Raw genomic sequence first — 26836 nt, forward strand, 5'->3', positions numbered from 1 at the left:
GGAAAACCGCCTCTGGGGGAACTCTGGGTCTAACAGCCAGAATAATGCTCAGAATTGAGATAACCTCTCACCTCCCCGTGATCTCACTGTATTTCAATTCCCCGCCCATTGTCTAGTTGCTGTCTTCTCAGACCCTAAAATTTCTTGTCCCCGACTCCCCCCCGGGCAGCAAAAAGGAAGTCTGAGGAATTCGGCGTCTAAAGGAAAATGACCCCCGCCCAGGGGCCCACCCGAGTCCCCGCACCGCGACTGCGGGGCGCAGCGCAGCTAAGCAGCAAGTGCCAGGCGGCTCGCCGCGGAGGAAGTCTCAGAGCTGGACTGACAGCTCGCGGGAAGGAGGAGGAGAGAGCAGCCGGCGGAGGAGGGGAGAGAGCGGCCGGGAGGAGGGCGCAGGGAAGGGCGGAGACACATGCGCGCTGCCTGCCGCCGCCGCCGCAGTCCTTAGCTTCCCCGGGACAGGAAATCTTCGAAACCGAGCTGCCACTGCCGCCTCTCCGTCAGCCCCCCGTTCCGCGCCTGCCACATCCCCCACCCCTTCTCCTGGCATCTTTCATTGGGGCGCGGCAGGAGTTCCGCACCTGGTGCCGTCTGCCCCTCCCGGGGTAGAGCTGTGACGCCCCCTCGCAGGAGCGGCAGAGCGGGGTGGGGGTGGGGGCCCGGGAGAAGATGGCGACGCCGGGAAGCGAACCCCAATCTTACGTCCCTGCCCTCTCGGTGTCTGCTCTGCACCCACATCACCACCCCCTCCACCACCACCACCATCAGCACCACGGAGGAACCGGAGCCAACGGCGGGGTTGGAGGAGGCAGCGGCGGCAGCGGCGGGGGCTTCAACCTGCCCTTGAACCGGGGGCTGGAACGCGCTCTGGAGGAAGCAGCCAACTCGGGGGGGTTGAACCTCAGCGCCAGGAAACTGAAGGAATTTCCCAGGACCGCGGCCCCCGGGCACGACCTCTCGGACACGGTGCAGGCAGGTGAGAGGGGGCCGAGGGGCAGGCGTGGGTGTGAGCAGCTGCCCAGCTGTCTGTCGTGACTTCCCCGACAGCGGCCGGTAGGAGAGGTCGCCTGGCCGGGGGTCTGTTGGCCGCTGCTCTCCGTAGTCAGGGACCGCGTGGGCGAGGGTGGCGGTCCCGCGGAGGGCACGGTGACCCGTCCCGCCCGCGGTGCAGCCCAGGAGAGCCGGGTTGCGCCCTGCCGCCGCCCGCCAGCGCGCGGGTCTCCGGCTTCCCGCCCAGCGCCAGGCCAGTGACCGCGGCGCTGGGACTTGCGGGCGCGCCGTGGAAGTGGGAGGTTTCAGGCGGCCGCGCCGGCTTCCTGGGCTCGCGCAGGGGCTGGGAACCCCGGCGCCGCGTCTGCGCCCCGGACCCGGGAGAGCCCTCCTCCGTGGAGGCGTCGCCCAGCCTGCTGGGGAAACCCAGACAAAGGTGGCGCGCCCTGGGCGGACCCGAGGGCATCGGCGCGGGGCGTCGAGCCCCTCGGCGACCCCGGCGATCAGGCAGCTCGGCGTCGACTGAGGCGGTCCGACGCTTCCTCTTCCTGAGCCTGTGCGAGAAAGAGCCGCCGCGAGGGTCGTGAATCCGAGTCCGCAGTCACTTCGCAGGCGCTGGCTCCGGGTCCTTGCTTTTAGCCGGCCGCCCACGCGGCTTGGTTCCTGCCACTGAGGCCACTCGCTCTCAGTAACCCGATCTCTGCGGGGCCCTGGGAAGGACGTCATGGCATATGAAAAGAAAAGTAATTAAAGCGAGCCGGTTTTCCTGTGTGAGCCGGACAAGTTGTAACTCGCGCCAGTGCGCAGCCAGCTTTTTCAAGTTATGTCATGTGTTGACATATTTCTGAGACGTCTGCTTTCTCTTTGGGAGTTGGAGCTCCTGGAGCGGGACCTATAAACAGGAAGGAGGCCTTGGGATCGCTACAGAAATGACTTGGTTTCCTACCATCCGGCTCCGCTCCCTGGGAGAGTGATTGCGTCTTGGCAAGCGCCCATTTCCCAGTGCCCCATTTCGGAACCTCTGCCCAGACCTTCTGGTTGTCATCACCTCTGGAGCCCAATGTCAGACCGTCTGGGTTCTGGATGGACTCTCAGCTCCAGATCTCCCAGTTTCCTCTTGTGAGGGAAGGAGGGGGTCGTCAGGAGAGCAGGCAGTTGGTTTTTGGAGCTCGGTTTCCAGTGCCCCCCCCCCCCCTTTAATTCAATAAACATTTATTGAGAGTCCCAATGAATATTTAGACAGAGTTCTGAATTCACTGGAGGCAAAAAGGGCTCTGTCAGGGTCATTAAACTTTGTAATTTGGATTCAGGCATAGTCAGGAATAGGCAAACAAGGAGGGAATTTCCACAGTTGAGCTGTCAACAACTGGGGGAGTATCTTGATAGGTTCTCTTAGTTACATTTTCTTAAGTGGAAGTTATTCCAAGAATTGCTGGAATCATTAACTTTAAAAACATCTGTTAAGTTCTACTTCCTTTATGCCATAGAATGTACTTGAATTTTGGAAGGGTTGGATATGACTACAGAAAATAGAGCTGGCACAACCAAGAATAACGTGTGTTTGTACCTTCAGTGCGGGAAGGGGGAGACACTTGAAAGTTGTTCCTCTACTTCAGTTTTGCTGTCCTTAATTCCCAAAGTTGGATGAACTGCTGTGTTGGCATTTCTTTGGAAAAACCTCTGCTTTTAAAAGAAGGGACACATCTTAAGTTAAGAACTTGTCATTGAGGTAAATGCTTACAAATATTCCTGTTTTACTTTCGTGCTTGCTTGTGGCAAGTGTAGGTTGTGAGTTTTCCAAGTTTTTAATTGTGAACCTCATTTGACGCATTTCATGTTCAGAAAATTCTAATGAGTTAAACCAAGAGGCTTAATGATAACTCTCATAAAAAATGCGCTATTAGTAACAAGAGGGGGACTGTCAGCTAAGTTTGTAGAAACTTAGAACAACCCAATAAAGATTAAGACTATTCAGTGTAGTCAGTTATTTTACATAAATTTTGAGTACCTGAATGTGTTAAAATTTGCTTTTGCAAAATATCTTTGCCTCAGACCTATTTTTTTCTTTCTACTTTTCTTTATTTTTCAATTACAGTTGACATTCAGTATTATTATTTTATATTAGTTTCAGGTGTACAGCACAGTGATTAGACGTTTATATAATTTACAAAGTGATCTCCCTGGTAAGTCTGGCACCATACATAGTTATTACAATATTCTTAACTGTATTTCCTATGCAGTACTTTACATCCCTGTGACTATTTGTAACTACCAATTTGTACTTCTTAATTCCTTTACCTTTTCCACCCAAATCCCAACTCCCCGTCCATCTGGCAACCACCAGTTTTGTTCTCTGTATCTATTAGTCTGTTTCTGTTTTATTTGTTAATTATATTCTTTTTTTTTTTTATCCTCACCCGAGGACATTTTTCCATTTTTTTGTTCAGATAGAGTGGGAGGTAGAGAGAGAGAGAGAGAAACATCGATATGAAAGGGACAACTTCGAGTGGTTGCCACTCACACGACCCAAGGGGGGGGGGGGAGACAAACTGCAACCGAGGGACATGCCCTTAGCAGGAACCCAACCCGGGTTTCTCTGAACCGCAGGCCGACGCTCTAACTGCTGAGCCAAACCGGCCAGGGCTGTTTATTATATTCTTCAGATTCCACATGTAAGTGAAATCACATAGTATTTGTGTTTCTCTGACTTATTTCACTTAACATAATATCCTCTAGGTCCATCCATGTTGTCACAAATGGTAAGATTTTATTATTTTTTTATGGCTGAGTAATATTCCTTTTCTATATATGTACCGTATCTTCTTTATCCAATTCTGTATTTCACCCTATGGGCTTTTCCATTGTAAAAACTGCTGCAATGAGCATAGGGATGCATATATCTTTTCAAATTAGTGTTTTGGATTTTTTGGGATGCCTTTTATTTCTTTCTTTCTTTTTTTTTTTTTTTTTTGTCTGATTACTGTGACTAGGACTTCCAATACTATGTTGAATAAAAGTGGTGAAAGTGGACATTCTTTTCTTGTTCCTGATCTTAAGGTAAAAGCTTTTAGCTTTTCCCCATTGAGTATGATGTTGGCTGTGGATTTGTCATATATGGCCTTTATTACGTTGAAGTATGTTTCCTGTATTCCTACTTAGCTGAGAGCTTTTGATCTAAATGGATGCTGGATTTTGTCAAATACTTTTTCTGCATCTATTGAGGTGACCATGTGATTTTTATCCTTTGTTTTGTTTGTGTGGAGTATCACATTAATTGATTTGTAGATATTGAACTAAACTTGCATCCCAGGAATAAATCCCACTTGATCATGGTGTATGGTCTTTTTAATATATTACTAAAATTAGTTTGCTAATATTTTGTTGAGAATTTTTGCATGTATGTTCATCAGGGTTATTGGCCTATAATTTCCTTTTTTTGTAATATCTTTGTCTGATTTTGGATTCAGGATAATGGTGGCCTCGTAAAATGAGCTTGGAGCCTTCCCTTCTGTTGAATTTTTTTGAATAGTTTGAGAAGGACAGATGTTAATTCATCCTTGAATGTTTGGTAAAATTCACCTATGAAGGCATCTGGTCCAGGGCTTTTTTTTGTTGGGAGTCATCAGTCTGTTCAGATTATCTGTTTCTTCTTGATTCAGTCTTGGAAGATTGTATGTTTCTAGGAATTTATCAATTTCTTCCAGATTATTCAATTTATTGGCATATAATTGTTCATAGTTTTTTCTTATAATTCTTTGTATTTCTGTGGTTTCAGTTATTTCTGCCCTTTAATTTTTTTATTTATTTATTTGGGTCCTCTCTCTTTTTTTTCTTGATGTATTCTGCCCTTAGTTCTAAAGACATTTACTGAACAGTCTTCCTTATTTGGAAGAACAAAAATAAAAATAAAAATAAAGAGCTAAAATTACGCAATTTGCACAGTGTTAATATTTCCTTCATATAAAGAGTTCTAGCAGAGTGGAGAGCATGAGTAGTAACATATACAATAAAGATAGTAGTTCCTGCCCTGGTCCGTGTGGCTCCATGGTTAGAGCGTTGGCCTGCACATCACAGGGTTGCAGGTTGGACTGCCAGTCAAGGGCATGTACCTGGGTTTCAGGTTTGATCCCTGGCACCTGTTGGGGCACATGTAGCAGGCAGCCAGTTGATGTGTCTCTCTTACATTGATATTTCTCTTTCTCTCTCCCTCTCTCCCCCGCTTCCTCCCTCCTTTCCACTCTCTGAAAATTACTGGAAAAAATATTTTTGGGTGAGGATTAACAAAAAAACAACAAAAAATAGATAGTGGTTCTCCTGGATTAATATTTAGTTTCCAGAATATCTCTTATAATCAGAATGGCACATGAAGATCCTTAAAGACCTAAGATTAAAATGTACTTTTGGGTAAATGTATGTTACCCAAAGGGAGTAACATAGAAAGGTTTTCCTCACTGTTCAGTTGTATAATATAGGCCACTTGGTTTCTACCTTGTAAAAGTGCCTCTTCTGGCAGCCACCTGTGCAGAACTGCACTCTCGGGCAATGTAGTTGATCTGACCAGAAGATGTGAGCACAAACATAGGGGCCACTCAGGAAATGCCTAAAGTCTGTCACTCAAGTGCAAGCACATTTTTCGTAGGGCAAAACTCTCAGACTGTTACTCTGAGCCTGATTTACTCATTTTGAATTAAACTAGTTTGGTTGTCAAGAGTCTGGTCCTTTTGCGAATGAGCAGGGAGAGTAAGGCTGATCCAAGCAGGTTTGATGACACAGGTGACACTGGCAGAATGGGAGAAATGTGAACAAAAGAGCCACGAATCGCACTTGATGCGTCACTGTGCCGTCTGCATTATTCCTCTCTGTCCTCCTGGAAGCCTCTTCATATCCTTGTTTACAGCAGGGGAAATTGCGATTAGAAGTCAGGTTATATACTCAGGACCATCCCCTGACTTAGATGGTGACCAGTGATTGGACCTTGACAGTTTCACTTTAGTATTTACATTTTTGACCATATTCCTATTAAGCAGAGAAAAGTGGAGAGGAGCAGAATCTGAGGATTCATTCAGCCAACATTCATTCCATGAATACCCACCAAGCCCCACCTAGTGCCAGGCACTGTTCTGGGCACCAGGCATACAACAGTGACCAACAGAATTCCTGTGTCCTTTCTTTTGAAGTTTTCATTTTACTTGGAGAGGTTTGAGGAAATAATGAGGAAATTTATTTTGCAGCATGTGTAGGAAGAGTTATAGATACAATAATACCTTTGTTGTAGAATTATACATGCTGCCTTGTATTAAAGGTGACTTGAGGTGGCTTGTAACAACAGCACAAACAAAGCCTAATGATAAATATAAAGAGTTTGAGCCTGATGAAAACTATTGAATCAAGCAATATGTGCATCAGGAAGGCAAACTATTTTCTCCCTAGTGCTGGTTTATTAAATAGTGTCATTTTGGGATGAAGAAGTCAAAAGGGTATTTGTATGATTGAAATAAAGCAGATTGAAAAGAATGAGTAAAAAAATAAAGTGTCTGTCTCAGTCTGATAGCCGGAGGTTCTAGAAAATGAAAGGAAGGACTTGATGTGCAGAACAATTGTTGAAAGTTGGTCTCATTAAGGAGAGGGAGGAGAATATCACTGACGATATCTTTGTGAGGTGGCTGGAAGCAGGAATGACAAAGGGGAATGAAGAGCTGTGGCAGGCAGGAATATAGAAATGCAGCATAAAAATGTTCATTATTTTATAATAAATTAAAAAATATGCATGTGCTAGTGCAGAGGATGGTAGGGGATGCAGAGTGTAGGACAAGACAGGAATGCAGGAGAAGCAGACACCTCCAGAAAGACATGGGAGCCTCCAGACAGACCAAGGTGAGATGCCAGATACCACAGATGGACATTGTCTGCAAAATTCAGAGGAAAAGGCCATTTCAGTGAAGCTGGCTGGGCAAGACTTTCATAGCACAGGTGGGATTTGGGTTAGGTTTTATAGGATGGAGAGATTTTGGATAGAAATGCCTATGAACATTGTGTGCTTGGAAAAGATAGTTAAAAAATGTGGTGTGAGAACCCGGCAGTCCGGGACCTGTGAGTAAAACAAATGAAAGCATTTAATTAAGCCTATGGACACATCCTCCTACCCGACTGTCAGCATCCAGTGGGTAACAGAGCACAGGGCTTATAGGTCCTTTATTTGGAGAGGGCTGAGGCCTGGGATTTGTCAGTCTGTGGGACCAAAGCCCTAGGCTGAGCTGGCTCCCTCCAGTGTCTGTACGCATTCAGAGGCTTCTCTGAGATTTGTGGGCAGGCTTATTTACCGAAGGCTGACCCGCCCACCCCGGTACTGTTCTATAGCAACTGAGTCCTTGGGATGTTAGGACTCTTGAGTCATTGGACTTGGTAAAGAGAAATCTCTTCCTTCTGGAAAACATGTTCTGTTCCATAACCTTGGCCATAAAGATTTTTCATCACAAATAGAATGACACTTTTGAAATCACATACGTCAAATGTTATATCTGGTTTCAAATTATTTTTCTGCTATTGAATTAAAAAAAGTATTAGTTATTGCTGTAACTGTCATTTACTGTGGTAGTCCCTATCATATAAATACCTATTTTCATTACATGCGTTCAAAGTACTCCATTCATAAATGATTAGTCACATTCCTATTTTCATTCCTATTTCCTTCCTATTTTCTTTTTCTTCTGCTGATCACTTTCCTCCTTGTTAAGGTGTAGAGACTTCTAATGTAAAAATGTTTGGAACAACTAAGCAACATCTGTGGTGGCTCGAAGCATGTTCAGGTGTGCTCTCCCACGGGTCTGTGTGGAGTCTCCACTGACTCCTCTCCGCGTTTGCACTACAGGCTGCTCTGTACGGAAAGGCAGGAGCACATTGCTCATCTGTCTGTACAGTCACAGGCCATAGAACATCCATGAGGTTTTGGTGTGTGCCAGGACATCTAAGGTTTGACTTTCATCATTGAAATGCTTCCACTGGATAGTGTGTCAGTCACCCCAACATCTTCTTTGATTTTTGGCACACCCCACTATTTTAACTTTATTTAAATAATTGACTAAACATTTTTTTTTGAGTTTTGTTGCAAACTTAAATTTTTCCTGCTGTGGCTTAGCAAGTCTTTGGTGTAAGCATTTAAAGGGTAGATAGATACCTTTTGAAATCCATGTTGATGTTGATCAGTTCAGAGGTCAGTTTCTTTTTTGCTCTTGCTGTCCTGGTATGTACAGACTTTTTCTGTTCTGTTACTGAACTTCACCATTGCTTATTTAAACATAAGCTGTTTTTCTATTTTGTGTGTACTTTTCTATTTTCCCCCTTTTTTATATCTGTCTATATCTGTCTAATCTATATCTGTCAATATAGATACAGATACATACAGATGTAGACGTAGATATAGATATAGATGTAGACATAGATATAGATATAGACATAGACATAGACATAGATATAGATATAGATATAGATATAGATATAGATATAGATATAGACATAGAGACTAATGTTTAGACTGAGCAACATTTACTTTCTCTTAATATCTCCCCAAAGTCCTCTCCCCCCAGGTGCTGTATTGAGTATGCTTTTCCAGAGATTTGGCAATTTAAATGGCAGAGAAGCTATTAACTCTATTTGCGGTTGTTATGGTTCATTAGGCCACACGACTTAAGCTTTTGTCTGTGCATCACAAAAACCTGTTTGTGATACTACTTTCCAGGTTTGGTTTAGCTTTTTGGAAAATTTGATTTCTGCCTTAGCCTTAGGGAGATGACAGGGGAATCTGGCCTGGGTTTTAGTCTGGTAATTCCGCCAAGATCACTATTTGTGAACTCTGCATGATTGTGTCAGTTGTTGGAATTAAGGTCAGTTGGTGTTAATTGCAGTGTTTATTTCATTAAAAATTTTTTTTCTTGATTGATTTTTAGAGAGGAAGTGGGAAAGAGAGAGAGAGAGAGAAACATCGATGAGAGAGAATATGGATTGGCTGCCTCCTGCATACCCCCCATTAGGGATTGGGTGCACAACCTGGGCATGTGCCCTGACCGGAAATCGAATTGGGGACCTCTTGGTGAATGGGTTGACGCTCAACTACTAAGCCACACCAGCCAGGCTGCAGTGTTTGTTTCAAATTATAAAATTATAGTCTATCATAAAAGATTTAAGAATGTCATCCATAAAACCCAACTACATTTACACATCTGAGGCCTTTATGCATAACTTATAAGAAGTCTAGAGGCCTCTGTCACTGTTGCTAATTTTTTGTTGTGCGGAAGTTTCTATGCATCAGTATTTTCAGTTGCTATATTTCAGATCAGTTTCTTTGTGTGTGTGATGTAATTTGTTTAACCACACGCACACACACACAAAAGCAAAAAAAGAAAAGAGTTAAAAGAGAAAGGTCAGAATTCCAAATAAGCCTTAGTTTAGGAAAATTAGGCCTATCCGTATAGATGCAGACTTGAAGCATACCTGTGTGTTCTTCATCTTAGTGTAAGAGTTCAGTAGTATTGCTTCCATGTACTGTAGTAAACAGACATACATTTGGAAGCCATCTGTTCCCACAGAATAATTAAAAAATAAAGTGAGATTGTTTACATGAACAGAAAATTGATGACTGTGAGAATTTGGCTTCTCTTTGCAATAGAAAGGAAATGCTTTTAGAGTCAGATTTCTGTATATGTTCACTGGCCATAAAGGAGGATATAGGTTGGAAAAAGATATTAGGGAAAAACAATATTTGATTTGCAAAACAGAAATATTTTTGTTGTTGTTTTATTTGTTTGTTTCTTGAGAAATTACTGTCCCTCTGTTAATATGATGTTTATACTGAGCCATCTCAATTTATAGTATATCTGATTCTCTTCCAGGACATTTTATGTCACCAGAGTCAGGCTATATGAGTTTGGAATCTTCCTTGATATTTGCTGTCCTTCCTTCTGCTGTGTTTCCTCAGTCTGTTTGCTGGAGGGACCTAAGACCCTGAAGATGAGACAGGGCCAGGAGTCCTCCAGCTCAACGAGTCTTGAATTTTTCTTTACTGTTCTCTGGTCAGAAAGAAGCCCCATCTAGTTTTTTCAATCCCCTGGCTTCTCCTGTGGCCTTGTGTTTGACAGCCTATCTTGCAGTGCAGAACACAGAGTTTTGCTACACAGTGCATGCCTCTAATATTCTTCCATATTCTTGATGTTGATGCCCTACAGCATTAGGGGTAGCATCTGTACATCTGACCTGGTTCCATCGGCTTAGCTTTGATTTGACTCCCTTTATCTCTGCAGGTAACGGTGACAAGTTCACAGATAGCATCAGACTGCCTGACTTGGCCCTCCTCTTGATTGCCTTCATTTCTCTTTTCCAGGTCATTTCCCTCACTTCCCCTTCCCCCTGCCCTGTAAGATTCTTCTTACCCCACTCTCATGTTGTCCAGTCCCTAGCCTGCTCACAATACAGGCTCCCTGCCGGCCTTCCTCCTTGCAGCTCTGAGCACTCAGTCATGCACAGCCTTGAGGCACCTGTTCATTATTTCCTTATGGCATTTTTTGTTAATTATTGCCTTCCTCTTTTAGTACTTTTCCCATGTGGAAGCTCTTTCCGCCTTCATTGGCCTGTGACGTCTAGCTAGGCAGGGGTTTTTCCTTATTTTTTATGTGCCCTCCATGGCCATCACAGAAAGTGCACACATCCATGGGTTATGCTGTCTCTTCGTTCCTACTCACAGTCCACTCGTAGTCTCTGCACTAGGAATTCATCATCTTGGATCCCTCATGACGCCCCCCTCCACCTGCGCACGTTTTGCTGACCTGCTGCCATTTTCTTGGCGATGACCTTATTTTTCCTCATATAGCATCTTTTTTACTTCTCAGCATTACCCACTGTATTAGTTGGCTTGGGCTGCCATAACAGACCCCACAGACTGGGTGGCTTAAACAACAGAAATGTATTTCTCATAGTTCTGGAGCCTGAGAGTCCAAGGTCTTGGCAGGGTTGGTTTCTCCTGAGGTGTTTCTCTGGCTGGTAGATGGCCACTTTCTCCCTGTGTGTTCGCATGGCCTTTCCTCTTGGCCTGTGCATCCCTGGTATCTCTTGTAGGTCCAGAGATCCTCTTATATGGACACCAGTCACATGGGATGAGGTCCCATAGGAACTCATTTAACCTTAATTATCACTTTAAAGGCCTGATCTCCAAGTACAATCATATTCGGAGGTACTAGAGGTTAGGATTTCAATATCAATTTTGGGGGACACAACTCAGTCCAACACACACTCATCTCTGGTGTAGCTGGTAGCTACAGCTCCTCCCCCAGCCTGAGTAGACTGACTTTGTACCTGTACAAGGCTGCCCTTCCACAGGTCTGGGAGTAGGCCTGTCTTATGCACTGTGCTATCCCCAGGACCTATCACAGCGGTCCTACTGCTCCGCCCTGGGCTCAGTAAATGCTACTGAGCATGTGAATGTACTGTGAAGTGGGGAAGGAACCACTTTTATACTTAAAAATGAGTGACTCTGGCTTGTCCGGGGCCCACCTACTCCCTTACTATCTCTCAAATTTAGCATTATCTTTTTGTTGTTTGGCAGGTCCCTAGAGTTATTCTTTTCTTTCAACAATAGTTAAAACAAAGGTGAGGTTGCTTCCCATCAACCTTAGGAAGTGTTTGATAATCAATGTTATATTCAGAGGTAAAGTGAGTTACAGTGAATGCTGAAGGAGATGGAGGAGATTTTATTGTATCAAAGATTGCTTGAAATTAGCAAAATGAGCACCTATCATGTGTAAGGAACTGTGGATGATTAAGAAAATAGAGACAGATCTACCTACTTTTCAGAATTGCATAAGAATTAAAGAAATAACATATCCCATATCAGCTGCATTATTGGCAAATATGTTCTTTCATACAGTGGTTTCCCTTTTCATTTTTTTGATGATTTCTTTTGCTATGCAGAAACTTTTTTGTTTGATATAGTCGCATTAGTTTTTTATTTTTTCCTTTGTTTCCCTTACCCATGGTGATACATTGGTTAAAATATTGCTTGCTACACAAGATGTCTAAGATTTTATTGGCTATGTTTTCTTCTAGATTTTTTCTGCATTATGAGGTCAGAATGGAGAGTGGATAAAAGGTAAAGAGAGTAGCCAAAGAACATATATAGACCACGGTCAGACAGCAGTGCGGTGAGGCCAGGGGCTGAGGGAAAGGGGATCAGGGATATCTGTACTAGTGCTAACAATTAAAAAAAGAAATAATGTATTTGAAAGTACTGTACAAGTGATATTTTCATTAATAAGTGTTATTTTTCATAGAAAACCGTTTAGTCTTAGCCAAAGAGTTTTTATTCCTTTTTCTTTTATCAGTATAGCTTAGAGGTTAAAAATTAGGTCTCTTGAGCATCAAAGACGGGTTCAAATGTTGGCTTTGTCCATTATAAATTGTGTCACTCTTGGCCTGGCTGGTGTGGCTCATGGTTGAGTGTCAACCCATGCCCCAAGAGGTCGCCAGTTCAATTTCTAGTCAGGGCACATACCCAGGTTGTGGGGTGGGGTGGGGTGGGGGGCATGCAGGAAGCAGCCAGTTGATGTTCTCTCTTATTGATGTTTCTATTTCTCTCCCTCTCCCTCTCTCTCTAAAAGCAATAAAGAAAACAAAACAAAACAAAAAACAACTCTTTAAAAAAATTATGCCACTCTGACCAGATAACTTAAATCCTGAGTGTCCATTTCCTCACCTGTAAAATGGGAATAATATGTACTTAGTAGAGTTGTTGTTAGGACAATGATTATGATAACAACAGGTAATGTTATCAGGTGCTTTCTTTGCCAGGTATTACTCCAAGTGTTTTATATATAAATATATGTATTAAGTATGTGTAATGTATGTAGTACCTCATTTCACTCTTGCTAAGTGTTTGTTTTGATTGTAATAGGAGCTTAATAACGCCAAACTCTTCTAGCTGTTAGCTAGGTTCCAACCAACTACCTGTATCTGGTTCAAATCCATTAGACTATTGCAACCTGAAGAGGGAGTTTAGATAGCTAGAATGGTTATTCATGTACATCTCTTAATTAATTAATTAATTAATTAATTTAGTTATTTATTTATTATTTTTGTTAATCCTCACCCAAGGATATTTTTCCATTGGTATTTTAGATAGAGTAGAAGGGAGTGGGAGGGAGGGAGGGAGAGAGAGAGAGAGAAACATCAGTGTGAGAGAGACACCTCGATTGGTTGTCTCCCGCATGACTCCAACTGGGGTAGAGATTGAACCTGCAACCCAGCTATGTGCCCTTAACCAGGATCGAACCCATGACCCTTTGGTCCACGGGCTGACTCACTAACCGCTGAGCCAAACCAACCAGGGCTCATCTCTCTGTTATTTGTTTATTTTGAAAAATATGTTTTTATTGATATTAGAGAGGAAGAGAGAGGGAAATAGAAACATTGATAAGAGAGAAACATTAATCGGCTGCCTTCTGCATGCCTCCTACTAGGGATTGAGCCTGCAACCCTGCATGTGCCCTGACCAGGAATCGAACCAGTGACCTCTTGGTCCATGGGACAATGCTCAACCAACTGAGCCACACCGGCCGGCTCTGTCTTATTTAATAGCTGAAGATACTGAGACCCAGACAGCTTAAGTCATTTGATCAAGGTCACACAGCAGGGTGGTGGGTACCTGAGCCAACCCACAGTCTCACAACCTCATACCAAAAGGCTGTTTCTGTAGAGCCAGGAGGCAGCATTAGGATGGATGAAAGACTTCCCTACCTCTGTAGCATTCTCAGGTCAAACCCACCCAGACCAGCCATGTGAAATATCCCTAAAAGAACAAAAAATACTATGAAGCCTTTAATAGCATCTGGTCTAAAGCTGGGGAAATAAGATATAAAACTGATAGTGGTTACAGAGTAAAAGTGTTAGTTCAGGATTTTACTGTATGTGGTTTGTGGGAAATGCCTGGTCCCATGTAAATTGAATTAAAATACTAAAAGGCTTGTGGGCAGTCTCCAACTCACAAATCAGAGGCCCCATGGTCTTTCATAGTACGGTTTTTCTTAGAACTTGCAATGTATTTTCCTGTGGAACTGAAGTAGTAGGTGGTGGTTTGGTTCTCCCGCTAGCCCTCTATATAACCCTACCAAAGGTGGGCTTTCGTGTTAATAGTGATTTCTCACTGTTAGTTTTAAAAAATTTAACCTCCGTTCTGATATCAAATTCTGAATCTGGAGATCTTGGCATCAGGCTGTGGATGAAGCTTCTGGGGATCATTCTCTCCCCTCTGGGCCATTCTGCTCCAAAGTCAGTACATTCCCCCACCCTCCTCCAGGCCCTGGGTCAGTGGGCCCTGCAGACTGGAGACCCCATCTCATCGTTGTGGGGAGCAAGGGTTGGCATGTAAGTCAGCGGGGTTGGCTCTGGGACTTGATGAGGTCTGCAGACTGAGGCGGAGCTGGCTCAGGAGATCCCACTGAGGAAGACGGGCAGGCATTTAAACATTTCTCTACTTAATTTATATATGTTCTATATATTATCTCCCGATTTATTTATTTTGGAATTTAAAGCTAGTTACTGACTCTCTGAACTTCAGATCTGTAATTTGTTAAAAGTCAGAACGCCTTTCCCCCTCAGGGTTGTGATGGTGCATGAGAAACGGCACAGCACCCAGACAGAGGTAAGGTTTGATCAGTAGGGTGATCAGTAGATGTCACTCGCCTTCCTCGATTCCCATGATGTGATGCATCCTAGTTTTCTTCAGGAAAATAGATAATTACAAGTTGTCAGTGTATCATTAGCACAGTGGCTAAGAGAACAGACTCTGGCTGGGTCTTGGTCCTGACTCCACCAGGACATGGCGAGTCCTTAATGTCCTTGTACTTCACTTCCCTCATCATAAAACGGGGGATAACAGCAATAATAGGATTATTGTGAGGAATAAGTGAATGAATATATGTGTGAAGTGCTTATGTCAGTGCCTGGCTTTGCCATTTGCCATTATTCAACTCTATTATCTTTAGCAAAAAGATTCAGTCTTAGAAGGCACCAGAAGAGGAGTTAAATTCCTAAAAGTAGTGTGATATTAATGAAATGATATTAATATCCAGAAAGCTTGAGTATACATACTTTCACTCTGTGTACGTAATATTTATATTCCTTTGACAGTATTTGGAGGATAGCAGGGTAGGAGGATTTTATTATTCCAGCTCTAAATGTTCAGAGTTAAATTACTTGTGAGGAAACCCAGACTAGATGGTGAAATGGTTTTCCTTGGGTTATGTTGCTAGTAAGTGGCTGAGTCAGGACTGTATCTTCTGAGTCTGTATGTGCCTTCCATTCACTCCTCAATGTAACTGTTTCTAGCTCTGATTCGATTTTACCGGGACAAAGACGTCGTGAGGAGGGCAGGGCTGGCAGAGAAGGGTGTGTGAAGGGCTCTCCGGTGGTGCACATTGTGCAGTCGGGGGAGGGTGCTGGGGACCAGAGCGTGGGAAGGAGGCGCTGGGGCCTTGGGGGCTTGTAGTGCCGCTCTGTCCTCTGCCAGAGTCCTGCCAGTGATTTAAAAACTTTTCCAGCCCTGGCCGGTTTGGCTCAGCGGTAGAGCGTCGGCCTGTGGTCCAGACAGACCCGGGTTCGGTTCCGCTAAGGCCACGTACCTTGGTTGAGGTTTGTCCCGGCCCTGGTTGGGTTGTGCGGGTGGCAGCCACTCGATGTGTCCCTTTCGCGTCGATGTTTCTCTCTCTTTCTCTCTCTCCCTCCCCACTCTATCTGAACAAAAAAAAAAAACAACAAAAAAAACTTTTCCAGATTAAAATAAATAAATTGATCATCTTTTTCCGCTCTTGGCAAGGAACGATTTTGTGAATCTTTTTATGTTCTTGACAGCTGCTCTGAAGACGTAAAGCTAATAATTTTTCTATAAGAAGTTAGAAAATGTCTGTGAGGAGGCAGAGATTTAAGTATACATTTCTCTTCTCACTGTTTTTCTGGCCTCTAGCTTTCATTTTGAACTTTAATCAGAAGTTCGTTCATTAAAAGCCTTGTGATAGGTGCCGTATCACCTTGAAGTCAGTGATAAGGGAATGGATAGAGGATACCACCTAGGTCCAGGGTCCTTCAGAATGTTTCCTCATTCAAGCCTCACTACCACCCTGCAGGGTAGGTAGTATCCTTGTTTCTGAGAAGGAGACTTGTCAGTCCGGCAATCTGAGTCTGTAGATTCAGTAAAGACCGAGCCCAAGTTGGAATCAGAGCTCTAGTGGAAGTGCCTGACCCCTGGCTATGCTCTATTATAGCGTCACTGAACATTTAGAGCCAGACAATTGCACCAGAGGAGATTTTGCCAAGAGAATCAAGCCTGGCGCATTTTGACAGCAGTCCTTGGGGTGACTCAGAGATTGAGGAGCAGATCTTTGAGTAAGACCCAGATTCTGGACTAATGGTATTTCCCTCATGAATCTGCAGATGATGCAGGGCCCAGTTGTGTGCACAGGAGTTTGGCCCTAATCCTGTTTGTAGTCCAGTTTACCAGCTCCATTTCTAAGAACTGTGCTTTAAAGCAAGTGACAAGTAATAGTTGTAAAAATTCTCCAAGGTTGTATTATTTAACAATGTAAATACACATTTGGGTCTTTATTTTTGGTATAAAATTTTGTTAGGCTTTGTGATATGTCACCTAAATGAACAGCCAATTTATAATTTATTAGATTTTATTCTCTCCAGTGAGAAAAGAACAAATAGCTATTGGGTGAGCAGTCAGGAACTTTACCTTTTAGAATATTGCCTTCGTAATATAAGTGCTCACATTCTAAAAGCTGTTTTATTAAGTAGTTGTCATTGATTTGATATATAAAAATACATTTTATTTTGTAACGAAGATCTTTGTATACATTAAGAAATTGCTTGTACAATTTTATAAATGAAATAGCATGGCAGTCCATTTTGGCTAAAATGGAAGCATAGTTTATGACTAAAAAACCAAAAGTTTTTGTGTTTACGCAAATTGCTGTGTTTCAAAGGAATCTGATTATGCAATTGAAGGCAAATAGATCTTTTTTTGTGTGCACTTCCCTTAGAGGTGTGGATGATAATCTCTGCATGCAATTTAAGACAATTACGTGTTTTTGTCTGGTCTGTAGAGACTGATTAAATCAAAGTTAATTTAATTGTACTAGTCATTCAGTGGTTATAGTCTTGTAATAAACACGTAGCTGTGGTTTATACACATATTTGCAATTAATGCTTTCTTGTATCTCTGCCCTACTTGAAAGGGTGCTGTGCTATAACTCCATGAGTGCTGATGTCCCTAAGGCTGATCTGTTTCTTGAAGTTCATTTGGCAGCAGTGAAGACTTGCTGTTGCTCCCCACAGCCACCTGCAAAGTCCTTGCAATGAGTATGTTAATAAAGACTTGGTATCTCAATAGAAGACTTGCACAGTGGGGGTTCTGAGGTACTGTGCCCTGAGAGAGCCATTCATGTCTGCCTCTTAGAGTGTACGACAGGATAGCCCAGCTAAGCGCTTCATAATCAGGCTGCCTGGGTCATTCTGAAGTGGTTTCATAGTTTCGGTGTGTGTACTCTCTCCAGGTCCCAGGGTCTCAGACTCTTTCTCTCTCCTGGCAACCGGGCAGCCCTGTTTGTAATCTTAGAAGAGCCCTGTCACCTTTGAATGAAAAGACTTCAGCTTTCAGACATGATCACTTTTCAGAATTCTATACAACACTCTAATTTTTCAAGACAACCTTAGGTCACTGTGGACATCACAGGAGGTGCTCACATAGGATGCTCATAAGTAGTGTCATCTTAGATCTAGGTTTCATGGGGACAGTCTGGTTTATACCTCTTGCCCTGGCCTAATAAATAATAGCACCTCCTTTTAACACATCTTGATTTGGGTGACAAATTATATGGTCAATCTACTCATATAGGGCTATAGAACCATCTATTAAGAATAAACTGAAATGGAGACTAGTGATGTGCCCGTACCACCCAGCCAGTTAGTGTCAGATTGGGTCTGGAACCGCACGGCCTACCCTGGTCACCTCTGTCAGCTGCCCGTACTGCTGTCCACTGGCGTAATCACAATGCTTGGCTGGCTCTCTTGGGTCTTTGGCGTTTGTCATTAATTTTAGTGGGCAAAATACAGAATTCATTTTTAAACTATGAGATACAGCGTACATAGAAGTTTATACAAAATATAGGCATGGTTTAGATAATTATGGTATAATAGACATAGGGACAGAGAACAGGTAGGAAGCTGGGCCTGGGGGTGGGAGGGTGATTGCCTTGGAGTCACAAGGTAGGATGGAAACATTCTGTGCCCCGATTGCAATGGTGGGTGCACAGATGTATGTATTTGTCAGAACCCATCGAACTCTGCACTTAAAATGGGTGCATTCTGTTGTGTGTAAATGATACCTTAATAAGGTAGACCACAGATACACCTATATACCTGTTATATTAAGAAGTAGAACATTTCCACTACCTTTTTAGCTCTCTGCATGCTATGTATCCCTGACTGACAAGCTGTTCTAAAACACGGAATATGGCAAAATCATTGTCTACTATTAGAAGACCAATATTTCCATTTTAATAGATTCTTTGATATTCATTTTTTTTTTCATTTTGAAACAGCTTGTTAACGATATAGTCATGCCTTGTATTCTAATTCTATTTATGAGTGGCATTATATTTTATTGAAGAAAAAGCTGACACTAAGCCAAGTTTTCTAGGATCCACTGGGATGATGTTAGCTAATGAAGTTCAAGGCCTAAGAGCATTTGTTGAGCACCTACTGGGTGTCAGAGACTTTGCAGACATGATTCTCCTTAGCTTATAAGATGAGTGTCATTTACCTTAGGTTTTGTTGAGTGCAGAAACTGCGGCTCATAGATGTTAAGCGGCTTGCCCAGCGTTCCCACGTGGAAAGTGAGGGAGCCATGTGAGCCCCAGCTGGCTGACTGGTGCTCACCTTTCCCACCAAGCACGCTGTCATTAGAAAGAATGCTTTTACTGGAGAAAGTCAGGCACTTTGGCCAGACCCTTGGTTGTAGCCTACAGCACTGGGACCATGTGCAAGTCACTTGCAAATTTCCTACACCACATCTTTTCTACGTCACAACTGTGATCCAGCACACTCCTGGCCCAGCCTCCTCCTGCAGCCTTTCCTGCTTGACCCGCAGGGTCAGCGGCCTGACTGGGCATCTAGTGGGTCTCTGGAATCTGGTGTCACCCTGCTTATTCCTTTGGGTTTTTCTCTCACCCTCTTCATGGGCCTCTGTGGCTCCCAGCTGCCTCCTTCTTTAATGTTCCATATATTCCAGGTTAAGTGCCTCTACTTTACCTTTGATCACACCTCTCCTTTCCTATCTGCATTTGCCAAATAAAATAAAACAAACAAACAAACAAACAAAAGAAAACAACAAGAAATAAAACTCCGGTTCTCCAGTCCATGTCAGTCATTCCAAAATCGAAACTCTTGCCTCTGTAATAATGTCCCAACCCCCCAGCCTCCCTCTCCCTCATTCACCTCCAGCTTTTTTGAACTTTGGGCTTTTGGTCTATAACAGGTGCTTTAAGTGATTGTGTTGATCCTTAATTGTTCTTTAATTTCATGTATTTTCTCCGATTAATAATAACTAAGAATGATAACAGCTTTATTTATTGAGTCAGGTATTATGTTAGAGTACTTTAGGCAGCTGCTCTCATTTAATCCCCCAATCTTAGGATATAAGTATATATTTCCTCCCTGTTTGACAGATGAGAAAATTGAATCTTGGGGGAAAAATAAAAGCCTAAGGTTACACAGCTATCAAGTGGAGAAACTGGGATTCAGGTGCAGTTTGACTTGAGTGGTCATATCCTACTTTCTGTTGACTCCTGCAGACTCTTCCAAGAGAAGAGAAGAATGGGGCTGGCATTTGGGGTGCCTTTACTGGGCATGCAATAGAGGTGGTTTAACATACTATCTCGAATGTTCATTACCCAGTGCTGAGAGTTACATGTCAGTCTCCAAAAATAAACAAGCTTTGTTTAAATAATTTACTCAAGGCCACAAAGCCGATAAATGGAAACATCAAAAGTAAACCAGGTCTTTCTGCCCCTAGAGATACCCTGCTGTGTGCATGAGAAACTTCATCTATATTTTCTTATTCTCTGTAGAGCCTAGCACAGTGCTGGATATTAGCAAAAGTTTTAATTAGTTATATGTTGATTTTTTAAAAAGGTTCATTTTATGCTGTTAGAAGCATGAGGAACCCATGTTGAAGCATGAGGAACCCATGTCAGAAGCAGGAGGAACCCATGTCGGAAGCAGGAGGAACCCGTGTCGGAAGCAGGAGGAACCCGTGTCGGAAGCAGGAGGAACCCGTGCCGGAAGCAGGAGGAACCCGTGCCGGAAGCAGGAGGAACCCGTGTCGGAAGCAGGAGGAACCCGTGTCGGAAGCAGGAGGAACCCGTGTCGGAAGCAGGAGGAACCCGTGTCGGAAGCAGGAGGAACCCGTGTCGGAAGCAGGAGGAACCCGTGTCGGAAGCAGGAGGAACCCGTGTCGGAAGCAGGAGGAACCCGTGTCGGAAGCAGGAGGAACCCGTGTCGGAAGCAGGAGGAACCCGTGTCGGAAGCAGGAGGAACCCGTGTCGGAAGCAGGAGGAACCCGTGTTAGAAGCATGAGGAACCCGTGTCAGAAGCAGAAGGAACCCATGTTAGAAGCAAGAGGAACCCATGTTAGAAGCAGGAGGAACCTGTGTTAGAAGCATGTGGAACCCATGTTAGAAGAATGTGGAACTTAGGAAGAACAAAGATGAGGTGGAATAGATATTGAATGGCATGCCAGCTGCGGAAATTTTTGTGTATCTTTTCAGAGATTTATTTCATACCTTCCTGAATTTTGGAGCAGGAATTTTGGAACAGTTAAAAGGTGGGAGAGGATGACTTAGCATTCCTGTTCAGATTTTGCAGTTGCTCTGTTGTCTAGGGGTGGGGAATGTCTGCCCCACTGACCATATAAGGCCTGAGAAATCAATATCAGCTAACATCACACACGTCATCAAATTAGCCTGACCAAATATAGCAGGCTAATTTTTAAGTTGATGATTTTGTATGGCCCACGAATGATGTTATAAATATCCAAATGGCTCTTGGCAGAAAAAAGGTTCCCCACCACTGAGATGTCCCCACTTCTAAGTGCCCTTCTCAAGTGCAGAATTGAACGCTAATGATCTGTTACCCATCCACCCCCCTCTCCTTGGTCGATTTGTAGACCATTAAAATTCACCATAGAACTCATCTTCAGAGTATTAACTATTTCTTTAAAAACTCAAACATAAAAGGAACTCCTTTGTATTCTAAAAATATGTTAACCATCTGTTAGAATTTGTTGATCAAAACACACATTCTCCAGCTGCCCTGTGCACCTTGAGCATCTCAGTTGTTAGTGTGAGGAACCTCATTCGATGAGAAGACAGGTCTGCATCAGGTGTGGTTCCTGGGTCTTGGGATGTCCTCTACTTTCATTTTTACCCACAGAGTATTTCTGTTGAATGTGCTAAGAGAACAGTTGGAGGTGATGTTCGCAGTAATGTGTGTGGCTAACATGAGTACCAGAAGAGACTTAAGTGTGGACTTTTGAATGAAAGTCCACTTCCTGCACCAACTCTGCCTTCCAGACGTGGCCGTTTGTGTTGTCAGAAACGGGAGAAATGCTAGCTGTGTGCACTGGGTTTCCTCAAAGTGTGCTAGCTATGTCATCTGCCAGAGCAATGGAGCTTCTTAGAATTGTACATGCTGGGAGAATCCTCCCAGAATAAATACTGAAGTGCTCAGCTCACCATGTTCTTGTCACTGGCTTCCATCCCTGACCATTCCCGAGGTCTCAAACCATCATTGCTGTTTAGGTAATAGGCTTGGAGTCCAACGGAGCAAGGTCAAATTCGGCTCCATCACTTACTGGTTGGGTGTCTTGGGGCAATTCATGCACTTCTCCGAGCTCTGATGTTTCATCTGTAAAGGGAAAGTAATAAAACTCATCTCATGGGGTTACTGTGATGATTAAAATAACAAATTCTTAGTATTTGGCACTTGGCTCATGTATTTGTGTGAGTGACATTGGTAGTAGCTGTGTTTTGAACTATGGGTCCCATTTTGGAGAAGAGGTTTCTTCTCACTGCTCCCAACCCCCATCTGTGCTGGGAACTTGTATCTCTTGACTGGTACCACTGTCTCCCTGTTCCCGTGGTCTGCTGCTGACCTGGCCTAGAGCTTGCCTACTTGTTGACCGGACGACATGGACTGTCTCCCCCTGGCTGCCAAGGCAGCTGCAGCTCCTCTGAGGCTGTGGCCATGCCCCTGACTAGATATGTTTGTCATCTTATTTGAGCTGTCCCCAGATTCATTGCAACACTTTAAGCTCTGTGACTTTAATTTGGGATACAGCCTGGTGTCTGAACTTTTGGGAGAGGGCAAGGAAGGAGGAGGGAGGGAGGGAGAGAGAGGTGAGAAATGGATGCTGGTTGGAGAGCAGGGTGATGTAAAGGGAAATTTTGCTTAGCAATATGAATACCTTAGAGTGATGACTTTTAAAGGATGGGTTATAGTTTGGCAAAAGTACTTATAACCATTAGCATCATTATATTGATTAAAGGGAAATTTTTTTTCAATAAAATCTTTCCAACTTGTGGGGTAATATAGAACATAGAGTGCGAAGGCAGTGCGTGGGGTCTGGGTAGCAGAAGGTAGTTACCCAGACATGCAAGACTCAAAGGCTTTTTAGTTCTGCATTTACACCTCACACTTCATGAACTAGGAAGAGAGCTGTGTTATTCTTTCATTCATTTATTGAATAATTATTTGTAGTGTATGTGAACTGCTGGCAGACGCGGCCCTCCCCTCTGCTTACCTCCGTATGTGGGGCCAGTATGGCAGCCTGCGTGTAGTTTGGAACCTCGTCGCCAAGGTTGGGGTTCCTGCTCCTCCACTTCCTGTCCTAGTGACCTCAGGCATGTTACATAACCTTGCTGTGCTCTAGTTTCCTCACCTGTAAATAGAAATGATAATTATATCTATTCCAGAGGGTTTGGGGAGTAGAACATATAAAGAGTGTAGAACAGTGCCTGCATCTGAGCAGCACTCAATAATTGTTAGTTATTATCTGTTTCTTATTTGTTGTTTGCTTTTTTTTCTTGTTATTCTCTTCTCCCATCATCAAATGCTGAAAGAAATCTTGTTTTTCTTTTTCTCTTGTGACTAGTCTCCCTAGTTCCTAGTTTCTGGCCATGGTAGGAGCTTAGTAAATCTTTGAACCCAGTAAATGAATAAATAAATGAATAAATAGGGATGGTTGCTTCATAGACCATGTGAACAAAATGTGGTGTCTGCCCTCATGGAGCTGCCAGTTAGTCTAGTGGAGGGAGAACTAGTGAATATAATGACAAATGGTGACAAAGGACATGCCGGGAAAGAAGCAGGTGGGACTGTTTTAGATCGCATAATCAGGGACGAAGTAGCATTTTCAGACTGTGTTGTATAATTGACTGATAAAGAGGACACCTTTTCGCTCATTATCCATTTGAAGACTTAAAATAAGTGAGTCCTCGATTTTTCAGACCTCGGTTTCACAGACTTCGAATGTAATGGACAACATTTCTGGTCCATTTGTCATATGTGAAAATTAACGCCCTGTTAAGTTTAGAATGCTTTTAACCAAGATTTGCTTATAATTAAATTAATAGGTTATTGTTTTGTTATTAATTCATTATTATTTTTGAACAAATTTTAGTGAGTAGGCCATGTGTTGGAAAAAACACTGTAGTAATTTTGCTGACATAAATAAATATTACATATCTACAACTATAGTCTACATATTTAAATCCAAGAGTTACCGCTAGTAAACAGTATTTGGGAATGATGAGCGCGTGATCAGCCGCATGGCACGGTAATTGGTCCTGTTGTCCTATGGTGGGACTTTTGCAGGCTTGTGGCCATTGTTCCCATGTGCGCTAAGACACACCCCAGCGTGTGCATCTGTGCACTTGTGGTGATGGGTGAGTGTGCACATTTACTAGACCTATTCAGTTTAAATTTAAAATTACAGTAACACATATAGAAAATGTTTCTGTGAAATTAAATTTTTCATACATACTCAATTTTAGTTACGTGTTTTTACATAAGTAAAAACAGGTAAACTAATTTGTCAATTTTTTAACATATGCATTCGGAAAACCTGCTTGATTATATAATGGACTTTCAGTTTTTACGGACATCCCCTCCCTCGATTTAGTCTGTTATATTGAGGTTTTACTGTAATTATTTGTGAGTTCCCCCTTCTGCTTTTTAAAGCGTTCCTTTCTCAATTATTCACTCTCTTCAAACGTATAAACTATTATGTGCCTGTCTAATGTTTCAAAAAGGAAGTTAAACCTTAATGACTTAGAAGATTTTTAAAAAGTCAACCCATGTAACTTAAACTGATTATGAAACATACTTGTTTACTTTCGGTTGCTTGGAATTGTGTTTTTTGTTTCATTTTGGTGTATGGGATTTGTTTTTCTTCATCTTTTTCTTGTCTGTTTGGATAAACTCAGTCAGCAACATTCTTTTTGGCAGCCATAATAATAAAGATTCTGCTTATTCTTAGCCTTTGGTTTACATTAAATATTTACAAGCACATTCTTGATTGTTACAATAACAAGTTCTTTTGGCCAGTCATATCAAAATATGTCTAATGGACCACAACCACCTTCTTTTATTAGGCAGAGGTCCTCATTAGGATGCGCTCTTTCATTCTTGTCCTACCTGGAATGCTGCTAGAAGGGCTGGCTCTGCTGCTGCTTGTCCCCATCGTCACCAGCATGAAGGGTTGTACTCTCTGCTGCAGATTAGTAATTTTATAAGTGTGTAGTTTTAAGCTGCGCTCTGCACCCCAAACCTAGGTGGAGATTGCCTATTTTATGGTTTAGCTTCGTAGAACCACAGGATGTGTGTACGGTTATTTAAATAAAGAACTCTTCCTGTGGCCTTGGTTATGTGCTAGCACTGGGCTTGGGTGGGCTTTCCATTTATATGTTTTGCACTCACATTGTTCTCCTTCACAGTTGAAAGAAACATTGCTCTGTGGCATACATTTACAAAATTAAAGCTGTGGGCATGTGTGTTTGGGAAGGGGATGGTAGAGTCGTCTCATTCCTGTTTGTAAAATTCCTCAGGCAGGGATTTTAAAGCCTTGCTCGTGTATTTCAGCTTCTTGGTTGACAGCAAACAAAGCTTCTTGAGCCCTGCCCAGTGTCATAAAGGCAATTGGAGATCAGTGTAAGAATGGCCTTTTCTAGTTTTTTCTGTAGGTTTCAGATTGTCAGTGTAAATCTAGTTAGAATCCCCAAGTGAAACAATTTAAACACCCTTCCTTCTACTAACCTGGAGTCCTGACTGAGGCTGTCTGTGGCTGCTGGACGCAGCAGAAATAATTGCAGTGTTTATTCTGATTATCAGTATGTAATTCAAGATCCAGGAGGGTTGTCACAACATGGACAAAATGCTATTGTTGATTCAAGTTCTGAGTTTTACATGTTGTCAACTCTGGTGCCCTTTGAAAAGTCAGGGAGCATGCTGCCTCTTTCTAGAAGTTCTCCTCTTCTCCCAGCCAGAAATTAGAGGTTCCCTTCTCTGGTCCCATAGAATTCTGTACTAAGCCTTTATCATGTGCATCTCGTTGTATCACACTTCTCTGTGTCTTTGTCCCCAGCACCCCAGCACAGTCTAGGCCCCCATTGACATTTGTATTAGTTTTCCATTGCTTAATAATAAATTACCACAAAAAAAAGTTATGGCTTAAAACAACATGCATTTATTCTCTTGCAATTTCCTTGGGTCAGGAGTAAGAACACAGCTTAGCTAGGTCTTCTTCTCTGGGTCTCAAGACTATAGTCAAGGTGTTGGCTAGGGCTGCTGTCATCTGAGGCTTGGAGTCCTCTCCCAAGTTCTTGAGGTTATTGGAAGAATCCAGTTGTAGAACTCATAGAACTCATGGCAAAATTTTCTTTTCTTTAAAAGAGGGCCCCAGTGCCTCTTTTTAAAAGCTTTACCTGATTAGGGAAGGCCCATCAATGATCATCTCCCTGTTGAACTCAAAATTAACTTATTGATGACCTTAAATACTTTTGAAAAATCCCTTTGTCATATAAGGTAATAAATCATGGGAATGGTATTCTGTCATATCTGTGGGTCCTACCCACATTCAAGAGGAGAGGATTATACAGGGCATATAGACCAGGGGGGCAGATATTTTGGGGGCCTTCTTAAAAGTCTACCTTCCAGAATTTTCAATCATGTTGAAAGAATGAATGACTAAGGTAAATGGATTCTGATAGATGACAGCACAGCGACCAGCTTTATTGTGGAGTAAGGAAAGGTACTGAGTTCCATACTACAAAATGCAGCTGCCAGTAGTTTCTTTGTCACCAGTGAACTGTTTCCTGGCAACTATAAGGCCTGAGCAAAGAGAAGAAACAGCCACAAAGGAAGGAAGGAAAAAGGGAAGTAGAAGGGGATTATGTCTCGGGCTGATTTCAGGTAGCAGTTCCGACGCTGTACCCACCCTCCAGACTGTGTTCCTCCTCAGTTCTGCTCTTGGGCACAGCCACTGTGGACACAGAAGGGCCAAGGCACCCAGTAAAGGGGACCCCCTTCAGCTTTGCTTTTAGTTTCCAGAGATGGAATCTCTGTTTTAGGCTGAAATAAAAACCTGGTGTGAGTTTTTTTTATTCCATCCCTTACAGCCAGGCGTACATGCAGCATCTCCTTGGAATTTTCCGGCAGTGAGATGCATTAGGTGTGGAAAGGAAGCCTTATTTTC

General features: G+C 43.0%; 1 protein-coding gene across 4 annotated transcripts in view; it reads left to right on the top strand.

Annotated features, from left to right (window-relative positions):
* The first annotated feature begins 434 nt into the window (after positions 1 to 434).
* The window catches only part of LRCH1 (leucine rich repeats and calponin homology domain containing 1), a 222374-nt gene continuing 195972 nt past the window's right edge, over positions 435 to 26836 (top strand). For 3 of the 4 annotated variants that reach the window (XM_036249953.1, XM_036249954.1, XM_036249957.1), the window contains exon 1: positions 436 to 973. In XM_036249953.1, the coding sequence (XP_036105846.1) occupies positions 667 to 973 (307 nt within the window). In that variant the 5' untranslated portion in view covers positions 436 to 666. Of the gene's footprint in view, positions 974 to 26836 lie in introns of all 4 variants that reach the window. The other variant, XM_036249956.1, reaches the window with a different exon arrangement.

Source organism: Molossus molossus, unplaced genomic scaffold, assembly GCF_014108415.1.
Source record: "Molossus molossus isolate mMolMol1 unplaced genomic scaffold, mMolMol1.p scaffold_m16_p_9, whole genome shotgun sequence".
Classification (NCBI taxonomy): domain Eukaryota; kingdom Metazoa; phylum Chordata; class Mammalia; order Chiroptera; family Molossidae; genus Molossus; species Molossus molossus.